At 38.8% G+C, this 20,450-nt stretch overlaps 1 protein-coding gene across 1 annotated transcript; it reads right to left on the minus strand.

The window, feature by feature from the left end:
• Positions 1-1,675: 1,675 nt before the first annotated feature.
• Positions 1,676-20,445, minus strand: EFCAB7 (EF-hand calcium binding domain 7). Its single transcript, XM_014870516.2, has 14 exons — positions 20,177-20,445; positions 17,958-18,127; positions 15,232-15,443; positions 14,779-14,865; positions 14,163-14,346; positions 13,348-13,475; positions 10,345-10,486; positions 9,741-9,850; positions 8,930-9,087; positions 8,604-8,737; positions 7,012-7,160; positions 5,106-5,315; positions 3,262-3,369; positions 1,676-2,218 (listed from the first exon to the last, which is right to left on the minus strand). The coding sequence occupies exons 2-14, from the start codon at positions 18,124-18,126 to the stop codon at positions 2,144-2,146; spliced, it is 1,866 nt and encodes a 621-aa protein (XP_014726002.2). The 5' UTR covers position 18,127; positions 20,177-20,445; the 3' UTR covers positions 1,676-2,143.
• Positions 20,446-20,450: the final 5 nt, after the last annotated feature.

Raw genomic sequence — 20,450 nt, forward strand, 5'->3', positions numbered from 1 at the left:
CCCCTTCAGTGCCAAGGTTACCATTTAACCCAAGTCCCCAAGTTCCACATCCACACGGATTTTAAATCCGTGCAGGGATGGGGACTTCACCACTGCCCTGGGCAGCTGTGCCAGGACTGAACACTTCCCATCAAGTGAAAAAATTTTCATCAAGAAATTTTCTCTGAGATCCAATCTAAACCTTCTCTGGCACAACTTGAAGCCCTTTTTCCTCACCCTGGCCCTGTTCTCTGGGAGCAGAGCCCGACTCCCCCGGCTGTCCCCTCCTATCAGGGAGTTGTGCAGAGCCACAAGGTGCCCCCTGAGCCTCCTTTTCTCCAGGTGACCCCCCCCGAGCTGGCCCAGGTGCTCCAGACCCTGCCTGTCCCTGTTGTCACCAGCAGGATGTCCCCAAAGGCCTTCCAGACAGGCCCTGGCCTCAAGTGACCACCCCAGAGAAGCAGGAGCCCCTCAGAAGCAGGGGCAGGTAAGGTCAGCATTAGCAAAGCCCTGAAAAAGCTGAATTTTGTTATAGCTCTAGTTCTCAAAAGAAAGGTAACATTCCAGAAATTCAAATTACCTGTTACAGCTAATTTCTGTTAAATGTCTCCCCTCAAAGAAAATAAGCTGGTACATGAGTTCAACCTTTAAAAGAGAAGCTGGGATTTTTCTGTCTTGGTGGAACCTGGAAAAAGACTCTGGAGATACAACCAAGATCTCTAATCTCACCTCCTTCAGGGCAGGGAAAGTAGAACCTACCAGGGAGAGTTTGCCTATGTCCCCACTTAAAAAACTGGGTAATTAAACCTTTTCTAGCAGCAGGAGGATCAGAAAATAAATGAGGTTCCCTGTGTGGTGCTCTGCCATGTTTTTTTACCTGCAGCAAACCCAACTCTTTCCACGTGCAGTGATTTCTCAGCTAAGCCCTTCTCTCAGCTTTAACCCTAAAATGCAGAGAGAGTTGCATATGAATTCCTGCCCCATCTAAAAAGGCTGATTTTACAAACAAAAGAAATGTAAATAATGCTCACTTTGTAGTATCTATTCCAAACGGTGTCTCGTTATTTCCCAACTCCTTTTTAGACAAGGAGCTGGGAATTTCTGTTTTACCCACACCTTGCCTGAGGCAGCATTTCCAGAGCTCAGTCAGAGCTAAAAATCACCAAATATTTTTGGGGCCTCAACTTCTTTTAGACAGTTCTGAAAATGGAAACTGTGGTACTTGCTAAGAAAAAAAACATGGAAAACTCAAAGTTTACCAGGAATCCTGCCTGAGTGTGTAAATCAGAGCCCAGCTCTCATTTTGTCACTGACATTTACTTGCCCAGTGTAAGATTACAGCAGAGTAACAGCAGAGAGCAGGAGCTGGGGCAGATAAAAATAACTTTGTAACATTACTTGCTGCCCTCACCTATGAGGTCACACACATTAAATGGCTATTTTAAACTCACTTTTTAAGCATCCAGTGGCCAGGGTCATAATTTTTTTTCCACATTAACAGATATTTAGAGGAACCAGAAAAATATAATAAGCTGAATGTTTTTAGTACCTCAAAGATGAATTTCATTGTTGTTGCAGTCTAAACTTGGCACACTTCAGTCTTCTTATTTCAGCTACCCTGGGAATAATGAATTGCTGTTAACAGTCAAGAGCCCAAGACAAACCTTCGTTTTTCTCAAATGATGTTATTTCCTAATTGCATATAAAAGACAGACTTTATTTTATACAACAGATTATAAAATCAGGCAGAAATTACAGAGCAAGAGTAAGATGAGGATTATCAGCAAATGACACAAAGAAAGGGAAAGAAACAAATCGTTTATCAAATGACAAAATAAAATAAACCTCATCCCTTTATAATTGTCACATCAGAACCACAGGAATGTTTAATTAGGAACCCATTCAACAAAGTTTTCCTCAGTGAAGCAGTTCCAGCCTGTGATGGAATTACAATCCATGGTATAGAAAATAAGAGAATATTTAGGGAAACAATCCTTTCTAAACCACCAATTTTTATTGTGCCTCAGTGTTTTCATGCCCAAATCACCCAGAAATATAAATGTATGCCAACTTTTTGAGAAAGACAAGACTATAAATAGTCTAAAAGCTGCCCAAAGCTAATCCTGGGTGAGTCTGGCTGCTCCCAGCCCTGGCACTGGGAGGTTTAACATACAAGGGAGTGCACACAGCTGTAAATCCACTCTTCCTGCTCATTCAGGGCCATCACATGCTGAGAAACCTGGCACAAGAGAAAGCAGAGGTGAAAAAGAGTTTTCTTCATTGGAGAACTGCTACCCAATGTGCTGTGTAAGCAAAATGTTCAGTATTTGTGTCATTAAATGATGAATATTCATTATCTATACTGACAGATATTCAAAATTACTCTTGAATTTAACAGTAAAATATCCATAAAGACTGAGCCTGCAGTTTATATTGAATGAAGCCTAAATTCAAATTAAAAAGCACCTTACAGGATGAGGCAATGGATATCTAAAGTGTCAGCAGCAATTTAAATAGGCCCCAGCCCTGCCTGTGTCATGGGACTGCTCTGTTTACAACAGGCTTGAATGAATCCACCCTGGAAAGCTGGGAAATATAAAATAGTTGGATGCCTCTGCTTTTGAACACAGAGGGTGTACTTTTAGAAAAATTAAAATGGGGGTTATTCATAAAGAAATGAAAAAAAAAAAAATCTGCATTTTGTAATGTATTTTCCATCACATTCCATCCCTCAAAACCCTCATTTGGAATTGTCACTAAAACCTGCCCAGCCCTGCAGCAGGGCTCAGAAATCAAACTGTCTCATGGTTAACACGATCCCTAAATCAGATTTAACAAAAGTTAACCACCAGCAAATCACAGTGTGCACAAGGACTGCAATACATTTCTTTCCCTTTTCTGATCAGTGCATGCTTGGTCTGTTCTCATAGGTATCAATACGTGAGATTAAAAACTGCTAAGTGAAAAAAAATTAAATATAGCCTTAGAAAAAAGAGTATTAAATGTATTAGTGAATGGTGCAGGTATAGAATGGACAAGTGAAACAGGCCCATGTATGAAAAACTGGATTATGGATTTTTACAGCAAACTGCACAGGAAAACAGGGATACATCAAGTACATGATCAGCTTTGAAATATCCAAAAATTCATCTGATCTGTTGTGGTCAGAAGATGCCACTGCCCACATGGCTCATTACCATGAGAAAAGCCCTACAAAAAAGAAAATATAAAGCTGTCACCTGATTTTTCTCTAAAGTTGGCTAAGCAATAAAAAATCCTTACCATCATGGATTTAGGAGCCACTTCCACAGCAAAAACCATCAGTCCTCTGTTGTTTAGGCAGTTCTTACTCTGCTCATTGTTGACATGAATTATCACTTTGTTTTCAGACTGCAGGTGAAGAAACATGAAGGAACCATTAAGATTTTATTGGTTAAGTGTCTGTTCCTGGTGTAACAAGGGCACACTCCTTGGACTTCCTGTGACCTTGCTGTTTTAGGGATGGAAATGTTTTATGGATCCTCTGAAGAGTAACAGATATTGTTTGAAGAGTAACAGATACACTTTGAGGAGGAACAGTTTCAAATGTACCTTAGCACCACAGTCATGGTCAAAAGAAATTTAATTTGCTTTTTTTTAAAATTAGGCTTAGAATTGAACGACAGTATTTTTTGTTTAGACTTAAATATTTCTTCATTTTTATTTATATTACAATGTTTTACAGTACTTTAAGCTAACAAGCTAAAAATAAAGATGTATTTCTTTCTTTACAAAGTTTTTTAAAGTTAAATAGTTTAATTAAGAACAAACACTTAAATTATTTTTAAACTCGATAACTAATAACTTGTAACTTGCCATGCAGGTTTTTTTATTTAATTACAAAATATCACCTAAATTCACAAAGAAAAAAGTAAAGAAAAAGGATAAAACCTCCACCCTAACACCTTCATATTGTTATATTCTAAAACTTTAAATTTTAAGTTTTCCACTATGTAATATTACACACTTCTATTCAAACTCCATATTTATAACTTTAGTTTTATTATTTAATTTTGGAAGCTTTCTTCACAACTTCAAGTCAAATAAAGTGTTCTCTTGAAGATTAGTGTTTGTTAGCACAGAAAGTTTAAAATTCTCATTTTCCAGGGTTCCAACATTGGCTTTGTTGTATTTTCACAGCTTGTCCAGATCCCCCCATGGAGCTTCCCCAGCATTCCCACCCAGCTTGGTGAGATCTACAAAAACCAAACCCAAGTGACATGAACAGAGTGGGCAGAGATTTGGAGCAGAGAACCTCCAGTTGTCTCAGTGCAGCCCTGCTCTCCTCCTCTGACATATTCCCAAATATATAAATAACTCTGCAATATCCACCCTAAAGGGCGAAGTGCAAAGCCAAATCCAGACTTCCAGGAGCCTCAGCATCCAGTCCTAATTTAGTTCCCCAAATCCCCAACCCCTTGTGCATGGCTGGACATTTAAAAATACATTTCTTGCTGTGATCTTTTAAGATTTAAAGCATCTGAAGTTCAACATCTTACTGTGCTGTGTTTATTTATTCACAGTTCCTGGTATAAAGGAAACTGAGAATATTCATTGTGATCTGTGGAAAAAGGTTTAAAATCTCACCAACCACTTGTACTTGGATTTGCAACTTTCAGCTTGAATTACTAATAAAGCACAGCTGGAAGAATAATCAGGTAAAAATTCATCCTTAACAAACTCCTAAAATTCACTGCTCTTTGACTTCCTAATGGACACTGAAAATATTCTGTAGTGTAAATGCTCTTGCTCCAATTGCATTTCCTGCTGTTAGTGTTTGTTTCCTCATATGATGATGACATGGTGTCAAAATATTGAAAAGCTGGCATGTGAACACAAAAATATTCAGTTTCTATATGGTAGTTAGAGCTGCTTGCCTCATTCTAATAATAATCAGCCCCTTCCAAGAACACTGACCCAGCCTCTTCTGAAGTCACAAGCAGCACATCAGGCAGTGATTTTTTTTTAATGGAACAGACATCAAAATCTGCTTTTAGGAAAAGCAATTCTCCAATATGACCCAAGGAAGGAGGAGGAACAATACCAGTCATTAACACCAAGTACAATATGGCAGTTTCAGGCCTTACCTTATTTTCAATCACAGAGGTGACTCTGCTGCCTGAGCTGTAGGTGTAGATGAAGATGTTGTCAGAGCCATCCAGAACTTTGTGCTCTCCTTTATTCAGCACTGACCTGCAGACAGCCCTGCTGAGCTGGGAGCCCCCTGCCTCCAGAGAAATGGCTTTAATCCTGGGTTTGCACCTCTCTGCACAAATGTCAATGACAAAGGGACAGGCCTGCAGTGAAGAAAATGAGTTTTAGCATCACTCCAGCTGTAGTTTTCCCCCCCTCAGATTTTCACCCACAGCTCCTAAGTATTTTCATATTTGAACTAGAATGACCCAGACATAAACATTTCCCAGAATATTAAATATTGTGAACTGTGAGCTGTGGCAATCTTTTATACCAAATGAAAGCCCAGGATAACTGGCCTTTTTCATGCCATTCCCAGCACAGCTGACATAGTTCAACACAGCAAACCCTTCCTTGGACAGCAAAATGTGCAAGAATTCAGATGAAATTCGAATTTATTCTAGGGTCTGAAATAAACCTTTCACACTGTGGCTGTTTGTGCCACTCCACACAGATTTAACACCTCTGCAAGGTTGCACTGAGCACTCTGGGAGTATCTTGGCTACATTTTACTCCTGGTGTAACAACCAGGGGTTTGTATTTTCTTCGATTCAGTCACAGCACCTCAATTCTTCTCTAAAGGCTGTGGGAATCCACCAGGATTTCTCAAGTTCTGTCTCAGTATTCCCAAAACATCCATCTTAAATTATTTGAAATCCAAGAATTAAAAGAGTTAAGTGAGAGACACGAGTTAACAGCTGGAGATTTTTAATTAATTACTGAAGCATTTGAGAGCTGTGCTGTCCTTTAGAAAGCAAAGGCTGGAGCCAGAACCCACAACTGGAACAAGGCACAAAAACCTTCCTGAAATTCCTAACTGGAGAAAAAAAAACCTCCCCAAAATGCTCTTCCTTGGAGGAGGGCTCTCTCTTGTGGCTGAAATGCAGAAAAACAGCCCTGCACAAATCAGAGGAAAAGGAGCTCCTTAAATCCCTCAGCACCATCCCAAAATTTTCACTGATATATCTATCTCATACTATTTTCAGGTCTTATTCAATATATATTTTATATACTGACTACATTGACCTGTTGAACAAAGTTAAATCATATTATCAGACTGTGATCCTAAAAATCTACTTCTCCTGGGAATTAAATGATTTAATTATCTGTATATTTATTTAATGCTCCAATTTTTCATCATTTCTTCTCTTCATAAAAGAGATTCTCTTTTTTATAAAGAATTATTAACATCAGAAATATATAATATGTATTTCAGAATATAAAAATAAATAATTTTTAAAATCTGCAAGTGCACAGAAACACGAGAGAAATAATACCTGGTCCTGCAAAGTAAACAATGTGTGACCCAAACCCAAACATTTTAATGAAGTATCAAAATTTTACATTGTTGTGAAAGGCAACAATAACAGAAATAGTTATGTCTGGAAACTAGGAATTCTGAATGATGTGGGAAAAAAATTATCTTTATCCACTTCTATTGTGATTTGGGCCACAAAATTGACTTTTTAAAGGAGAAAAAGTCCTGTTTTTTCTAAATTTGCTGACAGGTCACAGTTTACCATATTTATCTTCCTATCACTCCCCACCAACAGAGTGCAGGGATTCTTTTAAGACATACAACCCAAAATTCTTTCCTCTATAACCCCAGGCTTTCTCTAAAGCAAAGAAAACTTTTCTTTTTTCAAAATTCCAAGTGCTGTGCTAAGAATCAGGGCAGTGGCAGTGGCAGTGAAGCCCTGGCTGGTGGCAGTGGGTCCTGCCCTCCTGCAATCACTTTGTGGCAGACACAAAGATGCAGCAGTTCAATGTGCAGGGATTTTTGCTCTGTGGATCTCCCACCTCTGTCATTTCTAAAGCTTTGTTGTAGCCCAGGGACAGCAAAGTGACCCAAAGGTCCCAAGGATCCCCATCCTGGTCGTTGGCTTCCATGAGATTCAAATCCAGAAATCCTTGTCTTGTTAGTTCATTCTTCTTCATCTCAAAATTTTCTGTTTCAAAGGAATAAAAGTAGCACTTAAAATAAATTTTAAAAAAATCTGTTCTCTCTGCAAACACCTTTATCCTTCCAAAGCCAAAATCTCCCTCCTATTAACAAGGTTGGAAAGATGGAGCCAACTTAGAGCTTTGGGATCTCCAAGATTATTTGGGAAAGAATGTCCTTGAGCAGCCATGAGCTTAGCAGAGCTCCCCTGTGGATTTGGGATAATACCTACAAACAGCTGGCTCCTTGGATAACCCCAAAAAAGAGGCAGATTTCAAAACAAAAAGAGTTCATATTGACTTTTTTTTTTCCTAGAAGTTTGTGGTTGAGCTTTGCAGAATGGGATATTTTAGGAATGGGAAATGAATGACAGCTGGAGGCAGCACCTTTAAATGCTTCAGGTCTTTGAAAGAGCAATGATTTACTTAGTTCCTAAAAAGCAATAAAATTCCAGTAATCCTAACACCCCTCTCTAGAGAGAATATCATAGATCCACCAGTCTAATGTCAGCAAACACATAATTGAAATGTCCTCGTGTCAGGGACTTTTAAAAATGGTTTTCTCATCTTCATAACAATGCTAAATCTTTACTATATATTATTAAAAAGGGATTACCAATTTAATAAATCTATCCAAGGGTACAGATGCTGTAATAAATGGCTTGAACTTTGGTGTCAAGATTGATGATATTCGTGTGAACCCTCCCACTGATTGATGACCTGGTGAAACATTGCCCAGCTTCTCCTCTTTGCTCTCTTATTTATTCACACATTTCCACCCCTCCTACCTGCATCACCCTGACAAAGCCATCAAGTGTGGAAAAGCACATCCAGGGATGAAACACAGGAGAAATTCAGTTCTAGAAATGTATTTTTGTAGGAGTTTTCCATCAGTTAGGAAAAATTCTGATACCTCAGAGTGTTTTGGGTGGAGATAATTAATAGGGCTTGCCAGAGTTAAAGTATTTTGGCCAATGTGCCACAGCCTCCAAAGGAATTATGTAAAACATGACCTGGATGTTATAAAAGGAGATACAGGCAATCCACAGAAACTCTGGATGCCAATTTACAGCATCAGATCCACACTAATTAAATGTCCCTCTCCACACTTTGTGGGATAAAAAAGCAGCACCAGCCCAATCTGCACAAAGGAGATGGATCAAATAAATACCTGTGACAGTTTCCTTCCCCATATGATCCAGGATTACAAACCCTGTGAGTTTTGGCAGCTACAAAACAATCAGGAAAGGGAAGAATTTTCTCAGCAGAAGGTCAGTGGCACACACAGCAGAATGAAGCAAAGCAAAGGACAGGAGACTGGAATAAAAGAAGAAAGGAGGAAGAGAAAAATATCTACACATGATCTTAGAATAAATACAGAACACCCAGTTCTATCCAGTTTGGAAGTTAATTGATAGCTTTAATTAGCTGTAGCACAGTAATGAACTTACCCTTACACACAGCCCAGGCTTCCTGATCACACTTCTCCCCACTAGTCCTCAGCTCAAAGAAATTGTATTCCTCCAGACTCAGGAGGCCATTCCCATCCAAATCAATTGTTTCAAATATATCCAACAAAGCAGCTCTGAGGGAGAAAAAGGCAAATTATTTCCAAAGGCTTCCATTTCCTTTTACTGTCTCATCATATTGCCAAGAACTGATCAGTCTGTTTGAGATTATTCTGTACAAAACAGTACTTTGGGAACATCCAGATTTAAAAAGCCACATTTTAGCTGGAAAAGAGATTTTTATTCCCATGTTTGGGAATAAAACTCACCGGAATTCTTTGGTGAGAGCCAGCTCTCCATCTTCATCCCTCCACACCAGTTTGGCTTCTCCAGAAATTTGGGTTTTTACCTTCCTCAACCTGCAGCCACTTGTGAAAGGGAGCAGCCAGTAAACCCCAGCTCCAAGCTCCCCTCTCCAGCCAAACATCTGCTCTTCAAGGAAGACAGAAAAGTTTGTAAGAACTTCTCAAATGATGCCTTTCTTTGCTGCCAGTAATATTCAGACAAAAGTGATTAATTACTTGGAAACATTGGGAATTCTGGGTTCTCTCCTTTAAAAAATTGGCTGTGTGATGCCACTTTAAAGATAAAAAATAGTGAATCTCTTAGAATAAAAGTTAGAAAGAGGGAAAGGAAAAGGAAAAGGGAAAGGGAAAGGAAAAGGAAAAGGAAAAGGAAAAGGAAAAGGAAAAGGAAAAGGAAAAGGAAAAGGAAAAGGAAAAGGAAAAGGAAAAGGAAAAGGAAAAGGAAAAGGAAGTTAGACAGGAGAGAGATGAGGGAAGAAAGTGAAAATAAGTTCATGCTCTCTTATTTCTGCCACAGGAAAAGAATATTCTGTGCACTGTGAAGTTCAAATGGCAAGGAGAAAGAAAATTAAAGGAAATTTAAACAAATTTTGCCTTGGATATTTTGAAGATGCAGAAATACAACTGAGTTTTTACAGAGTAGCTGCAAATATACCCAGAAACTCAGCAGTTCTGGGTACAGCTGGAATTCTTCCCAAACACATGGAACTGCAGCATTAACACACACACACTAAAAAATAACAATTAAAATAGGAATACACCAAAAATCTCTAACCTCTTTGTCTTGGAGTTCAGTAAAGCTCACAAGTTGCAGATTCTCTTGGGTTTCATTTTCCTTCAGAATAAACAAAGCTGTATCCACTGACAACCAGTGACAAGATTTTCCTAAAAAGAAAAATATCCCCCAAAAAATGCTTAATAATGGCCCAAAATTGTTTTTCTTTGCATCTCAAAACAAATATTCCCATGGTATTTATTGATCTCTGCTGATGAAAAATGGAATAAAAAAATCCATGCTATGCTATTGAGATTTTCTTCTTGTTTAGGCCAAGCAGGTAAATTATTCTTTGTGATTGTCTTACAAATAATTAATAATTTTATCATTAAGAATTATTGATAAAATAGTTCTATCATTAAGGGTCAAGATAATCAAGGAATGGTTACACATCACACAAATTAAAAAAAAAAAAAAAAAAAAAAGCCAGCCAAGATGACTTTAAAACAATTTTGGGTTCTTAAGGCTCCTATTTTATGGGATTAAAAAGGGAATATTCTACTTGGGGGGGGGGAAAAAATCATTTCAATGCAACAAATGGAGATGGTAAATCTCCAAGCCACCACCTCTTTTGAAGAAGAAAATGAAATAGAAACACACTGACCTTCTGCCTGGGGAATGGGGAAAGGTCTGATGGTGACACAAAGTGCAGATCTCTGGGCTAAGTGCAGCCTGTACTTGTGACTGATGATTTCCCCATCCTCCTCCAGGTAGAAGCAGCCTCTGCTTTGTGCACGTTGCCATTCCTGGAAACCAAGCAAATATTCAGTTTTTTCTTCATTTTGGATAAAAAGTTCATTCTCTGAATTATTTCATAAACCCTGCATAAAACACACCATGAGATATAGCATCAATACACTTTTACTTTTTAAAAAATCCCAAATAGTCCTTTTTGTAGATAATTTTTGCAAAGTAATGTTGCTTCACTTGTGAAAAAGATTACCCCAATGCTCCTCGAGTTGAAAATTAAATTGGAACTGCCACAAAGATTCTGCTAATTATATTTACAAACAGCTGACAGCATGGAGTAATTTAAATACAAATATTATTCACTTTACAACTCCCTTTCTGCTGTTCTTTGGTAGTTTGGAATATTTTTTTTTTTTAATTAGGATTTTGCTAAAGAAGTTGTAAAAGGCTTTCAAAGTAAATTGGCTGTGGAAAAGACAAAGATAAATTAAGTTATTTAAAATAAAGTGGGATGTCCAATCCTGCAAGGCAATGCTCCCCTCCTATAATTTCTCATAATCTTTTCATTGTGGGCACAACCTGCTGGAGAAGTTTTTAGGGATAATCCTTATGGAAGTGCAGCTATTTCTGGACCATGGAGCCAGAGATCAGCCCCCTGAGCAACTTTTATGGAGCAAAATAAACCTAATTAACAAATCCATCCATTAATTTTATACTCAGCTTTATCCATGAAAGCAGATTTGTAGTGACAGGACGAGGAAAAAGGGGGCCAATCATTAAAAACAATTAGGAAAAAAGTGATCAGAGACAAAATATTCCTGGGATTTATTGGTGAGGGTTGAATATGGAGCAACAGCTGGGGTTGTGTCAGTCAAAAAATGGATAATGGGAGCTGGGATTAACAGAAATCAGTGACAGAATTCCAACATGGACTTCAGCCCCTTGGATCATTTCCACTGCTATTCCTAAACTGTTTATTCCAACATTTCCATGACTCCTGACTTCAGCTAAAAGGAAATTTCAAAAATGGATTTTTTTTTTCTTAAAACACCTGAAATAAGTGGTTGTTTGCTCCCAGCTTGATACCTGCCAAAACCGTTGGACAAAAACTTTTTCCTTTCATTTTAGGAAATCAAATCCTGTTATTCTGGCAGAGAGCATAAGGTGGTGCTAGAAATCCTAAATTATCAAATTCCAAACAGAAATGGAAAATTGGGAAGCTAAAAGTGGATTTTCTGATTGGGTTTTCCTCTGTCACTTCAAAGCAGAACAGAAGTTGTTAAATAATAGCTGAAGTGGGAAATGTTTGTGTTAGAAATGTTAATTGAAAGAAATGTTAGGCAGTACCTGCTGCTGGTCACTGCTACTGAAATTTAAGTTAATATTGAAAATATTCACACTTTGATGCATAATTCCTAATAAAAAGCAATGATTGAGAGGAATTTGCTAAGGGTTTTTAATTTTAGACATTTCATCATGTTTTGCCTTTCACTGTTTTCCTCTGTCAGAAATGTAAAATTGGTGTTGCTCCAACATCCTGAGGACAATATTTTCTTACTTATACAAAAAGACAGGTGGACAGCAAAAAATAAAATAAAATTCTTGAATATAAGATGAATAAAAAGAATTTTTGGGTGGTGGATTCTGATTCACACCACAAATAAATCCCTGGATATTTATTCATTGATTCTGGCAGAGCTTGCATTGTGCAAAATGAAATTAAAAAAAAAAAAAATTAATAGTTTTACTTACTTACACTTTTCCATGTTTATTGATTAAGTTTTTGGATGATGCCAAGCAATATTAATCGATTTTTTTTGTTTTTAAATCAGTTTTTACTGGCTTGTAGAAAGAAAAAAGAATCCAATCTTGGGGAAGTGTGTACTGATTTTATACACCCCACATGATGTTTGAACAAGGTGAGATTGCAGGTTAAATTGCATGGAGGTCCAGCTACCTAAACAGACTGCACAAAATCCCTGGGAGATGATGCTTTGAAATTTTAATATAGAACAAATGTCACTGTACAGCAATGGGGAAGATAGAAAGGACTTCAGAGTTCAATAACAAATCCAGAGTTGTTATTTGAAACAAAAATGCAGCTCCTGAGGACAATCACTTCAGTTTTCCAGCAGCAGTTACATTGTGTGGTCAGAGCCATTTTTTCCCTTTTATACAGGAGTCTCCAGGTGCACATTTTTAATGTATCCCAGCAGTTCCCAGTTAATGTTTTATATTTCTACAGCTATTATTTTCTGTTGAAAGAAAACTAGTAAAGGTTCAGTCAAGAAAGGGAAAACAAAGGGAAAAAGATCAATATTAACACTCTACAAATATTGACTTAGCAAAGTGACTTTGTTGTCTCTCTCCCCCAGGAATTTATATTGAATGAGTGATTTATTTAAAAGAAAATACTGATAGGACATATTAGTCTAACTAAAAATCAATATTTTCAGGTTACAGCATCTATTTACCAAGCAATGCCCAAGAAACTGAATATGCTCACAAATCTGTTATTTATTTCCAATTACCTTTCATGCAAAGGTTTATGATACACAATCTTTCAGACTACTTAAGCATTTAAAGTTCTCACCAACCTAATAAATTATTCAATTTTAAATTTCTCAGGAAGTCATTAACTGTTTTCTCCAACAGTAGTTTCATTTATAAAAAACACATTTTGTTCTATTAAACATTCACACCTGAAAAATTATTTCCAATAACTTGTTGTCAGCAAAACCAACAGTATATAAAAATGTTAATAATAATACATATCAAGAAAGCTCTCAGTAGTTTATAGCTGCCCTTGACAAACTGTTAATAAAACATAAGACACCATTTTTCTCTGATTTTTAGCTTCTTTAAAATGCAATAACACAGGTGCCTAGAGGAAAACCCCATCATTTCAGGGTGATACCTTCATTGTGTCAGGCTCAACAATCAGCTTTGTGCTCCTGCTGCTGCTGGCACCCACAGTGACAGTGGTGGAGGTGGAAGCTTTGCTGCTTTGAGCTGATGAAGGTCTTGAAGGAGTTCTGCTGTCAGCTATGAACAGAGATATTTAATTACAATTACATTATTTCAACCCTGTCCTAGTGCTGTTTATCATAAACCTTGCATTTAGAAGCACAAAGAAAACTGGGTGATAAGAACTCGATCAGAGAACTTCCCTTCATCAATGTTGTGTCTTTTTTTTTTTTTTTTGCATCTCTTTGATTTGCAGCAAATTGCAACAGCACAAACTACATCCCAAAATTTCATACTTGGTGCCTCTGCAGTCTGCTCCCTGTGGAGTTTTTTCCAGTTTGGGAAGGTTTGGAAGTATCTTTGTAACTTCAGGAAGGATATTAAACTGTCCACAACTTATTAATTGTGCTTGAAAAGCAGCTTCAATAATTGAACCAAGCACACAGCTTATTGAGAAATGTTTAGGGTTTAATTTCTGCTCTAGGAAGGAAATATATAATTTGCCTGTATTGCAACACACCTGAGCATTCATTTTCTCTCTTCCCTCTGGACTGTGTCACATGAAAAATCAACAAAATCCACCTTTAGGAACTGGAAAGTTTCAAAGATGCAGCCATTTGAAATTGCCACAAATTATATTCATCAATAAAATTTTCACTAATCTGAGAAAAATTAAACAAAAACTCAACTGCTCATTGAGCCAGAGCTTCATCTCCACCAGAAAGAAAACATAAAACATAAGAACTATAAATAAACTATAAATACCTTTAGGCAGTTTGTGATCAGTTTTCCTGGGGACCCTTGGGGATGGTTTTGACAGTGAGATCCCTTCAGAGAAATTTTCCCTTTGATTCCCAAAGTGCTGCTGCCTCAGTCTGGGATCAGTTTCCAGCCTGTCCCTTGCAGCTTTGCAGCACTGCTCACTGGTGGTCAGGTACAGCTCACAGAACTGGAGATAAAAAAAACAATATTGCATTTATCAAGTTACATTCCTCAAAAGGTTTTAAGGAGTAAAATGTAGCATTAGGAAGGAAAGCACAGCTCAGCAGATGGAATGCATTTCCTCTTCAAGCCCAATATAATTTTAATTTTTATTAATCAGAACAACTACTCAAGTATCACAGTAAAATGCAGCCATGATTCAACAAGGAGGTTCAAATATTGAACAAAAATTAAGTGTGACTTTCAACTCTTCCTTTCTAGATATTGGAAGACTGATTTTTAACATAGCATTCTTACCAGTTTTCCTCCTATGAAACCATATTTATGTACAAATCTTCCTGGGCTGTTTATTCAGTCCAAAATTTAGAATCCAGGGGTAAGGTCATCACTAATGCTCATCTTGTCAAAACACAAGAACAAATATCACTCCTGGCCATACCTTGTTGTAGTCAAGTTTGCCACTGCAGTTAAAATCAGCTTGGTTAGTAATGCTGGCCACTTCCTCCCAGGTCATTTTGTCACCTCTCTGCAAGAAAAAAACAGCTCAGTTTGGGCTCCTAATCAAGAATTCTGTTCACCTACAGCACCAATTTTATAAACAGAGGAAGAGTCTTCTAATATTCTTTCAGAGAATCTTATCTTGCAATAGATTGCAACAGATTTTCGATTTTAATCATGAAAACAGAGGTCAAAAACATTAAAAATGATGTCTTTACAATGCTGCTAAATATCAAAGAGATCTATTGTACCAGTTTATGTAATTCTGTGGTGTCTTCTGGAAACCCACCATGAAAATCTTCCATAAAATGGGGAGTCCCAGATCTCAGTACCATCTAATTTCCAAAATCTCCACTAATTAAAGATGGATAATTAAGTTTCTAGTGGTACTTACTGTTGTAAGAATTTTACAAAGTTCATCATGTGAAATATATCCAGACTTATCTGTGTCTATTTTTCCAAATGCTTGCAGCAGTTCATTTTTTGTAGCTGGCTTTTCTTTTTTTAAAATAGCACAAAAATCATCAAAATTCAGTGAAGTTGTTTGTGAAGTCCAGTATTTGTTAATGGTCTTCTGAGATGGATTTCTTCCAGCCTGTTGAAGTACTGAACAATAAAACATAATATTAAATATATATTCCAGCTGTTAGAAAAGGAGTTTTCTCCAAATATCCTTGAGTCACTTTCCATGTTTGGATTTTTTTAAAGTCAAATCACTCCAAAAGTGGGTCTGAAGGACAGTTTTGGTTATGATCTTAATCAAAATATCCATGAACTTAAAGACAGTCTCAAGTGTAAAATTCAGCCTATATCCAGTGTTTTAAAATCAAGAATATATTATTTTTCAATCTGCACATTATTAAATCCTATTTCTACTTAGACCAACATCATCTTTGCACTTCCTTTGGCAAGAACTGAGATCTAGAGTAGAATTTATTTGAGACAATATTTTATGTCACTGCTGTACATTTCAATGTATAAATTCAAATTACACAACATGAATTTTAAAGGAAAAATGATACCACCAGGCAGCCAATGCCACACATGCAGCCAGTGCCATGGGTGTTACACCTGGCATTCTCCAAAATTAATTTCCTGCATCTATTTGCCTCTTCAAGGTCTTTACTGAAAACATCTTTTTGGTTATCAGTGTGATGAAGGTATTACATTAAATGGAAATTAAATTGAAATGCACAGGCTATCTGAAATGAAAGGGCTTTAATATCTTCCCAAATAATCTTTTAGGGAAGCACAGGAGATCCTTCATCTCTACCTGGGCTGGCATTTGGTTTTGAGCCAGCTGAGCAGAGCCCAGGCCTGTGCTGGGAGCATCTGTGAAATGAGGTGGTGGCACGGTGACAATGCTCAGTGGGACCCGTGTCACCAGCAAACCAAACAAACAAACAAACAAACAAACAACCAAACCAGGCACCTCTGCTGTTAATCCCTGCCTCAGTGCCAAGCCCTAAATAAAGATTTGTGCCCTGCCACCTCTGCTGGAGGGACTCACATCTTTATGTGAGGCACGCCTGGTTTGGGGATCTCAGTGTCAAGGGCAGCCAGGGAAGGAAGGGCACTGACTCTGTGGGTTGGTCTCCATGGATAGAAGAGATCCCTGGAATGTCAGGGCAGCACATTATTATATTTGACAGATATCCTTCAAATATGTAATCCTTAATTTTGTATCTCCGGGGAGATCAGCACTTGCCATTCCCTTCATGCTTCCCAATTTGTATTTGTGAGTTCAATCAGACTGCACCTTTTATTTATATTTCTTTATGGTGTGGTTATGCTAAATCCCTTCAGTAATATTACAACAGACAGCAAATGAAGCTGCCATTTGGGGATAAGCAAAACTACAAATAAAATTTCACAGGGCCAATCTCTCAGTGAGCACTTCAGTTTGGAATATCAGCCAAACTTCATGAAGCAAGAAATGCTTAAACATTGGCACCACTCGTTCGAGAAATGCCAAAATTGACTTAAGATGAAATACAAGTCTTTAACTCTCAATGATTACAAATTCTAAAATGAATTTTTAAATATCTTTCAAAGGATTGAGAATCTAAACAACTAACTGCCCTCTCTAAGTTGACCTTGAAAGCAAAAAGCCCAAACACTTGCTGTGTAGCCAAGTGGCATATGGATAGAGCTGAAAGCCAAAGCATTTATTAGAGAGATGACATTTGTTCTCACCACCCCCCTGTTAAAATCCAGATTATCCCAAACTATCATTAGGATGTCATAAAGGCCCTTTTATTGCAGCTGGGAAAGCCTGGAGAGCACCAAGTCACAAGCTGGAGGAATATGCTTGTCAATGGGTAGAATTTCATGTTCTAGTGTAGGGAAAGAAGCTACAATCAGTGCACTCAGCTTTTACAGTGCTGGTTTCCATGAAAAACGTTTCAAAAAAGAACAAAAATGCTCTAAGGAAAACAAAAAATCACCACCCAAACAGAGCACACAATCCTACAACTCTTGAGAAACTGCAAAGTTGGAATTGTATTTGCTTGAGAAATTTTATCTGGTGTAGTGAAACCTCCTTCAAAACTGGGTTATTTATTTATTTACTCAGTCTTACCTTACTCTGTCCTTACCTTGCCTGGTCACTAAGATATATTATTAAGAAACCAACTTCCATTTTTCAGGTAAATTTTTCTCACTCCCCTTTGAAACTCCTGAAGTTTTCAAAACAAAGCTTTCAGTTTCTACCAACAGCCTTATTTAGTGCAGCCGAAGCAGTCACAGATTTTTTTTTCTGTTGTACTGCTGACAACACCACCACCACTTATACACAAATATAGTGTGGGAAAAAAAAAAGAAAACTTTAGATTCCAGTCTGTGAAAGTGTAATTCAGGAGGAGTTGAGATAAGTAGTAAGAATTCTTATGGAACACCAGTTATGGTGTTCACTCTAAACTGAACTGAGATCTTTCCTACTGGTGATTTAAAAATAAAATAATCTACAATAAAATGCCTCTGTCTGGCATTCCCACTTCCAGCAGACATCCCAAACTACTCTCAATTCCTTAAACCACTTGCTGAGTTTATGCACAGGGATGCTCCCACTGCAATCACCCCATGTAAAAGTTAGAGGAGGGAAAAAGATCCAATCATTACCTAAACTGAGTTGTTCTTTTGATTTAATGTTTTCTAAGCTGCTTTTTAAGACAGTCAGATATGCTGCTCTGCAGTTCATGTAAAAAATGGCTTCTTCTGCATGCTGGGACTTCTTCCCTTGGGAATTTTCTGAGTGTGTGGCTTTCTGATGCCCAGGAGTGCTGGCCATCCTGTGAGGGATGAAATTGCAGTTAGAATTTGTAACTGTCTTAACAATACCTCTGTTTGTCCTCTGAAACACAGACTAGCTCCAATTATCCAAACATCCAGAAATACCCTTTCTTTTCTCTAAATCTGGGATGGGAATAATTATCTACACTAGTAGGTAAGCTACATGAGATCCACAAGCAGGAAGAGTTTGAGCTCGACTTATTATTCACAGTTTATCCTTCATTGGCAGTAAAAAGTTTAATTTCACTGTATTTTATATAGTTGCAGATATTTGATATTACAAGTATCATAAAAATATTATGTAGTCTTGATTCTTGAAAGCACAGAAAGATATTTTCATGTTGCCATCCACGTTTTCTCTTTTTACTCTCACAACAAAACATATGGATAATAATAACATTGGTCAAAATTGGAACCTTTAATCTCAAAAACGCCAGGTTAAGCTCAGAATTCTATTTCTTAGAGTTACCTAAACACAAGTAATAGAAATAAATGTGCATAAAACTTCAAAAGTAAGTTTGAGCAGCTCAGGCCTTCTAAGTCCAAGGCCCATAAAATTGCAAATGAATGGAAAAAAACATAAATACATTTTTCTCAATTATCAAAACAACTCAAAGGAGTAAATAGTGCTGTTTGCTCAGCAATGGTCAGCAAACTCTGAGAGCAGCTTTCTGCTTCCACAAGGGGAGATGAAGGTTTTTAGAAGGCCATCACAGAGGGACACTAAATCCTGTTGTTCTGTTGCTTTAACAGCCTCTTGTATTATTTAACCCAACGTTGACTTCAGGAAATATATTCCAGTATAATAAATGGAATATCTCAAATTCAGCAACAAGACAACGCCGTCCCAGGGTCCCCTTCAGGACTCATTGGATTTTTACTCAGGAGGCTTCAATCACTGGCACCTTGTTGAGTTAGACAGGTCTTTTACACTTGGGAAAGGCAGATAATGATTGCTTATCAAGGATGAAGTACCCAATTTGTAACACCCTGACACTTTAATATTACACAGGCACCAGAAGGACCCCACAGGGACCCCCTGGCACAGCCTGGCTCCTGCAAACGGGTGTCACTATAATTAAACACCAGAATGGAACTGGGGGGAAAGGCAAGGAGGAGAGGAAGAATAAATGTTAATTTTCCAGTTTAGAAAATGTGAACTCCTGTTTGTACTCCTTGGGCTTCCCATTACTGAGAGATTTCTTATGTGGGCCAGGAAGTGCTGCCAATCCATGGCTGGGAAATCCAGTGAGCAATGGCTTAGTGACAGCACTGCCAGCAGCCCCCTGGCTTATTTTTACTGGATAAATGACACTTTAGAAAAATAGACAGAGGGGAGCAATCCAGCCCAGGCTTCCAAATAGGGAGAGAGTAGCTTTAGATTAGAGATTGGGCAGGAATTGTTCCCTGGGAGGGTGGGCAGGGCTGGCACAGGGTGCCCAGAGCAGCTGAGGCTGCCCCTGGATCCCTGAAAGTGCCCAAGGCCAGGCTGGACAGGGCTGGGAGCAGCCTGGGACAGTGGAAGGTGCCCATGGGAGGAACTGGATGAGTTTTAAGGTCCCTTCTAACTCAAACCAGTGTTGTATTCTCAGCCCAGAGCACGGCGTGCCATGTCCAGTCATTCCTTGGACACCTCCAGGGATGGGGACTCCACCCCTCTCTAGCAGCCCCTTCCAATGTATAATCCCATTTTCTGTGAAGAAATTCCTCCTGATGCCCAAAGCCAGACCCTCCATGGCAACACCGACCTTCATGTCCGGACATCCACAAGGAGCCCGCATTGCACAGGGCAGCTCTGCCCTACTCCGGCCTCATCCACCTGGAACGAGGAAACTTTTCCCGCATGGATCTCATCACCTCCCTCCCTAATGGGCACAGGGGGCTTCAAGGGATAAATTTGCCACCCACCGTTAAAAATAAATAAATAAAAAAAAATACAATCCCCTTCCCTCAGCCCTGAGGGGAACAGCCCTCTCTGGCGATCCCTGAGGGACTCCTGAGGCGCCTTTGGCCGCCTCGAACAGCACCGGCCCCGGCCCGGCTCCTACCGCGCACAGCGGGACCCGGCGAGCCCACAGCGACACCGGTCCCGGTCTGGGTCCCGGTCCCGGGGGTCTCGGTGTCGGGGATCCCGGTCTCGGGGGTCTCAGTGTCGGGGATCCCGGTCTCGGGGGTCCCGGTCTCAGTCCCAGAGGTCTCGATCACGGTCTCGAGGGTCAAGGTCTCGGTCTCGGGGATCCCGGTCTCGATCCCGGTCTCGAGGGTCTCGGTCTCCGTGGTCCCGGTCTCGGTGCCGGGGTTCCGGTCTCGGCCCCGCCCCGG

The sequence above is a fragment of the Sturnus vulgaris genome, chromosome 9 (assembly GCF_052056855.1).
Source record: "Sturnus vulgaris isolate bStuVul1 chromosome 9, bStuVul1.hap1, whole genome shotgun sequence".
Classification (NCBI taxonomy): domain Eukaryota; kingdom Metazoa; phylum Chordata; class Aves; order Passeriformes; family Sturnidae; genus Sturnus; species Sturnus vulgaris.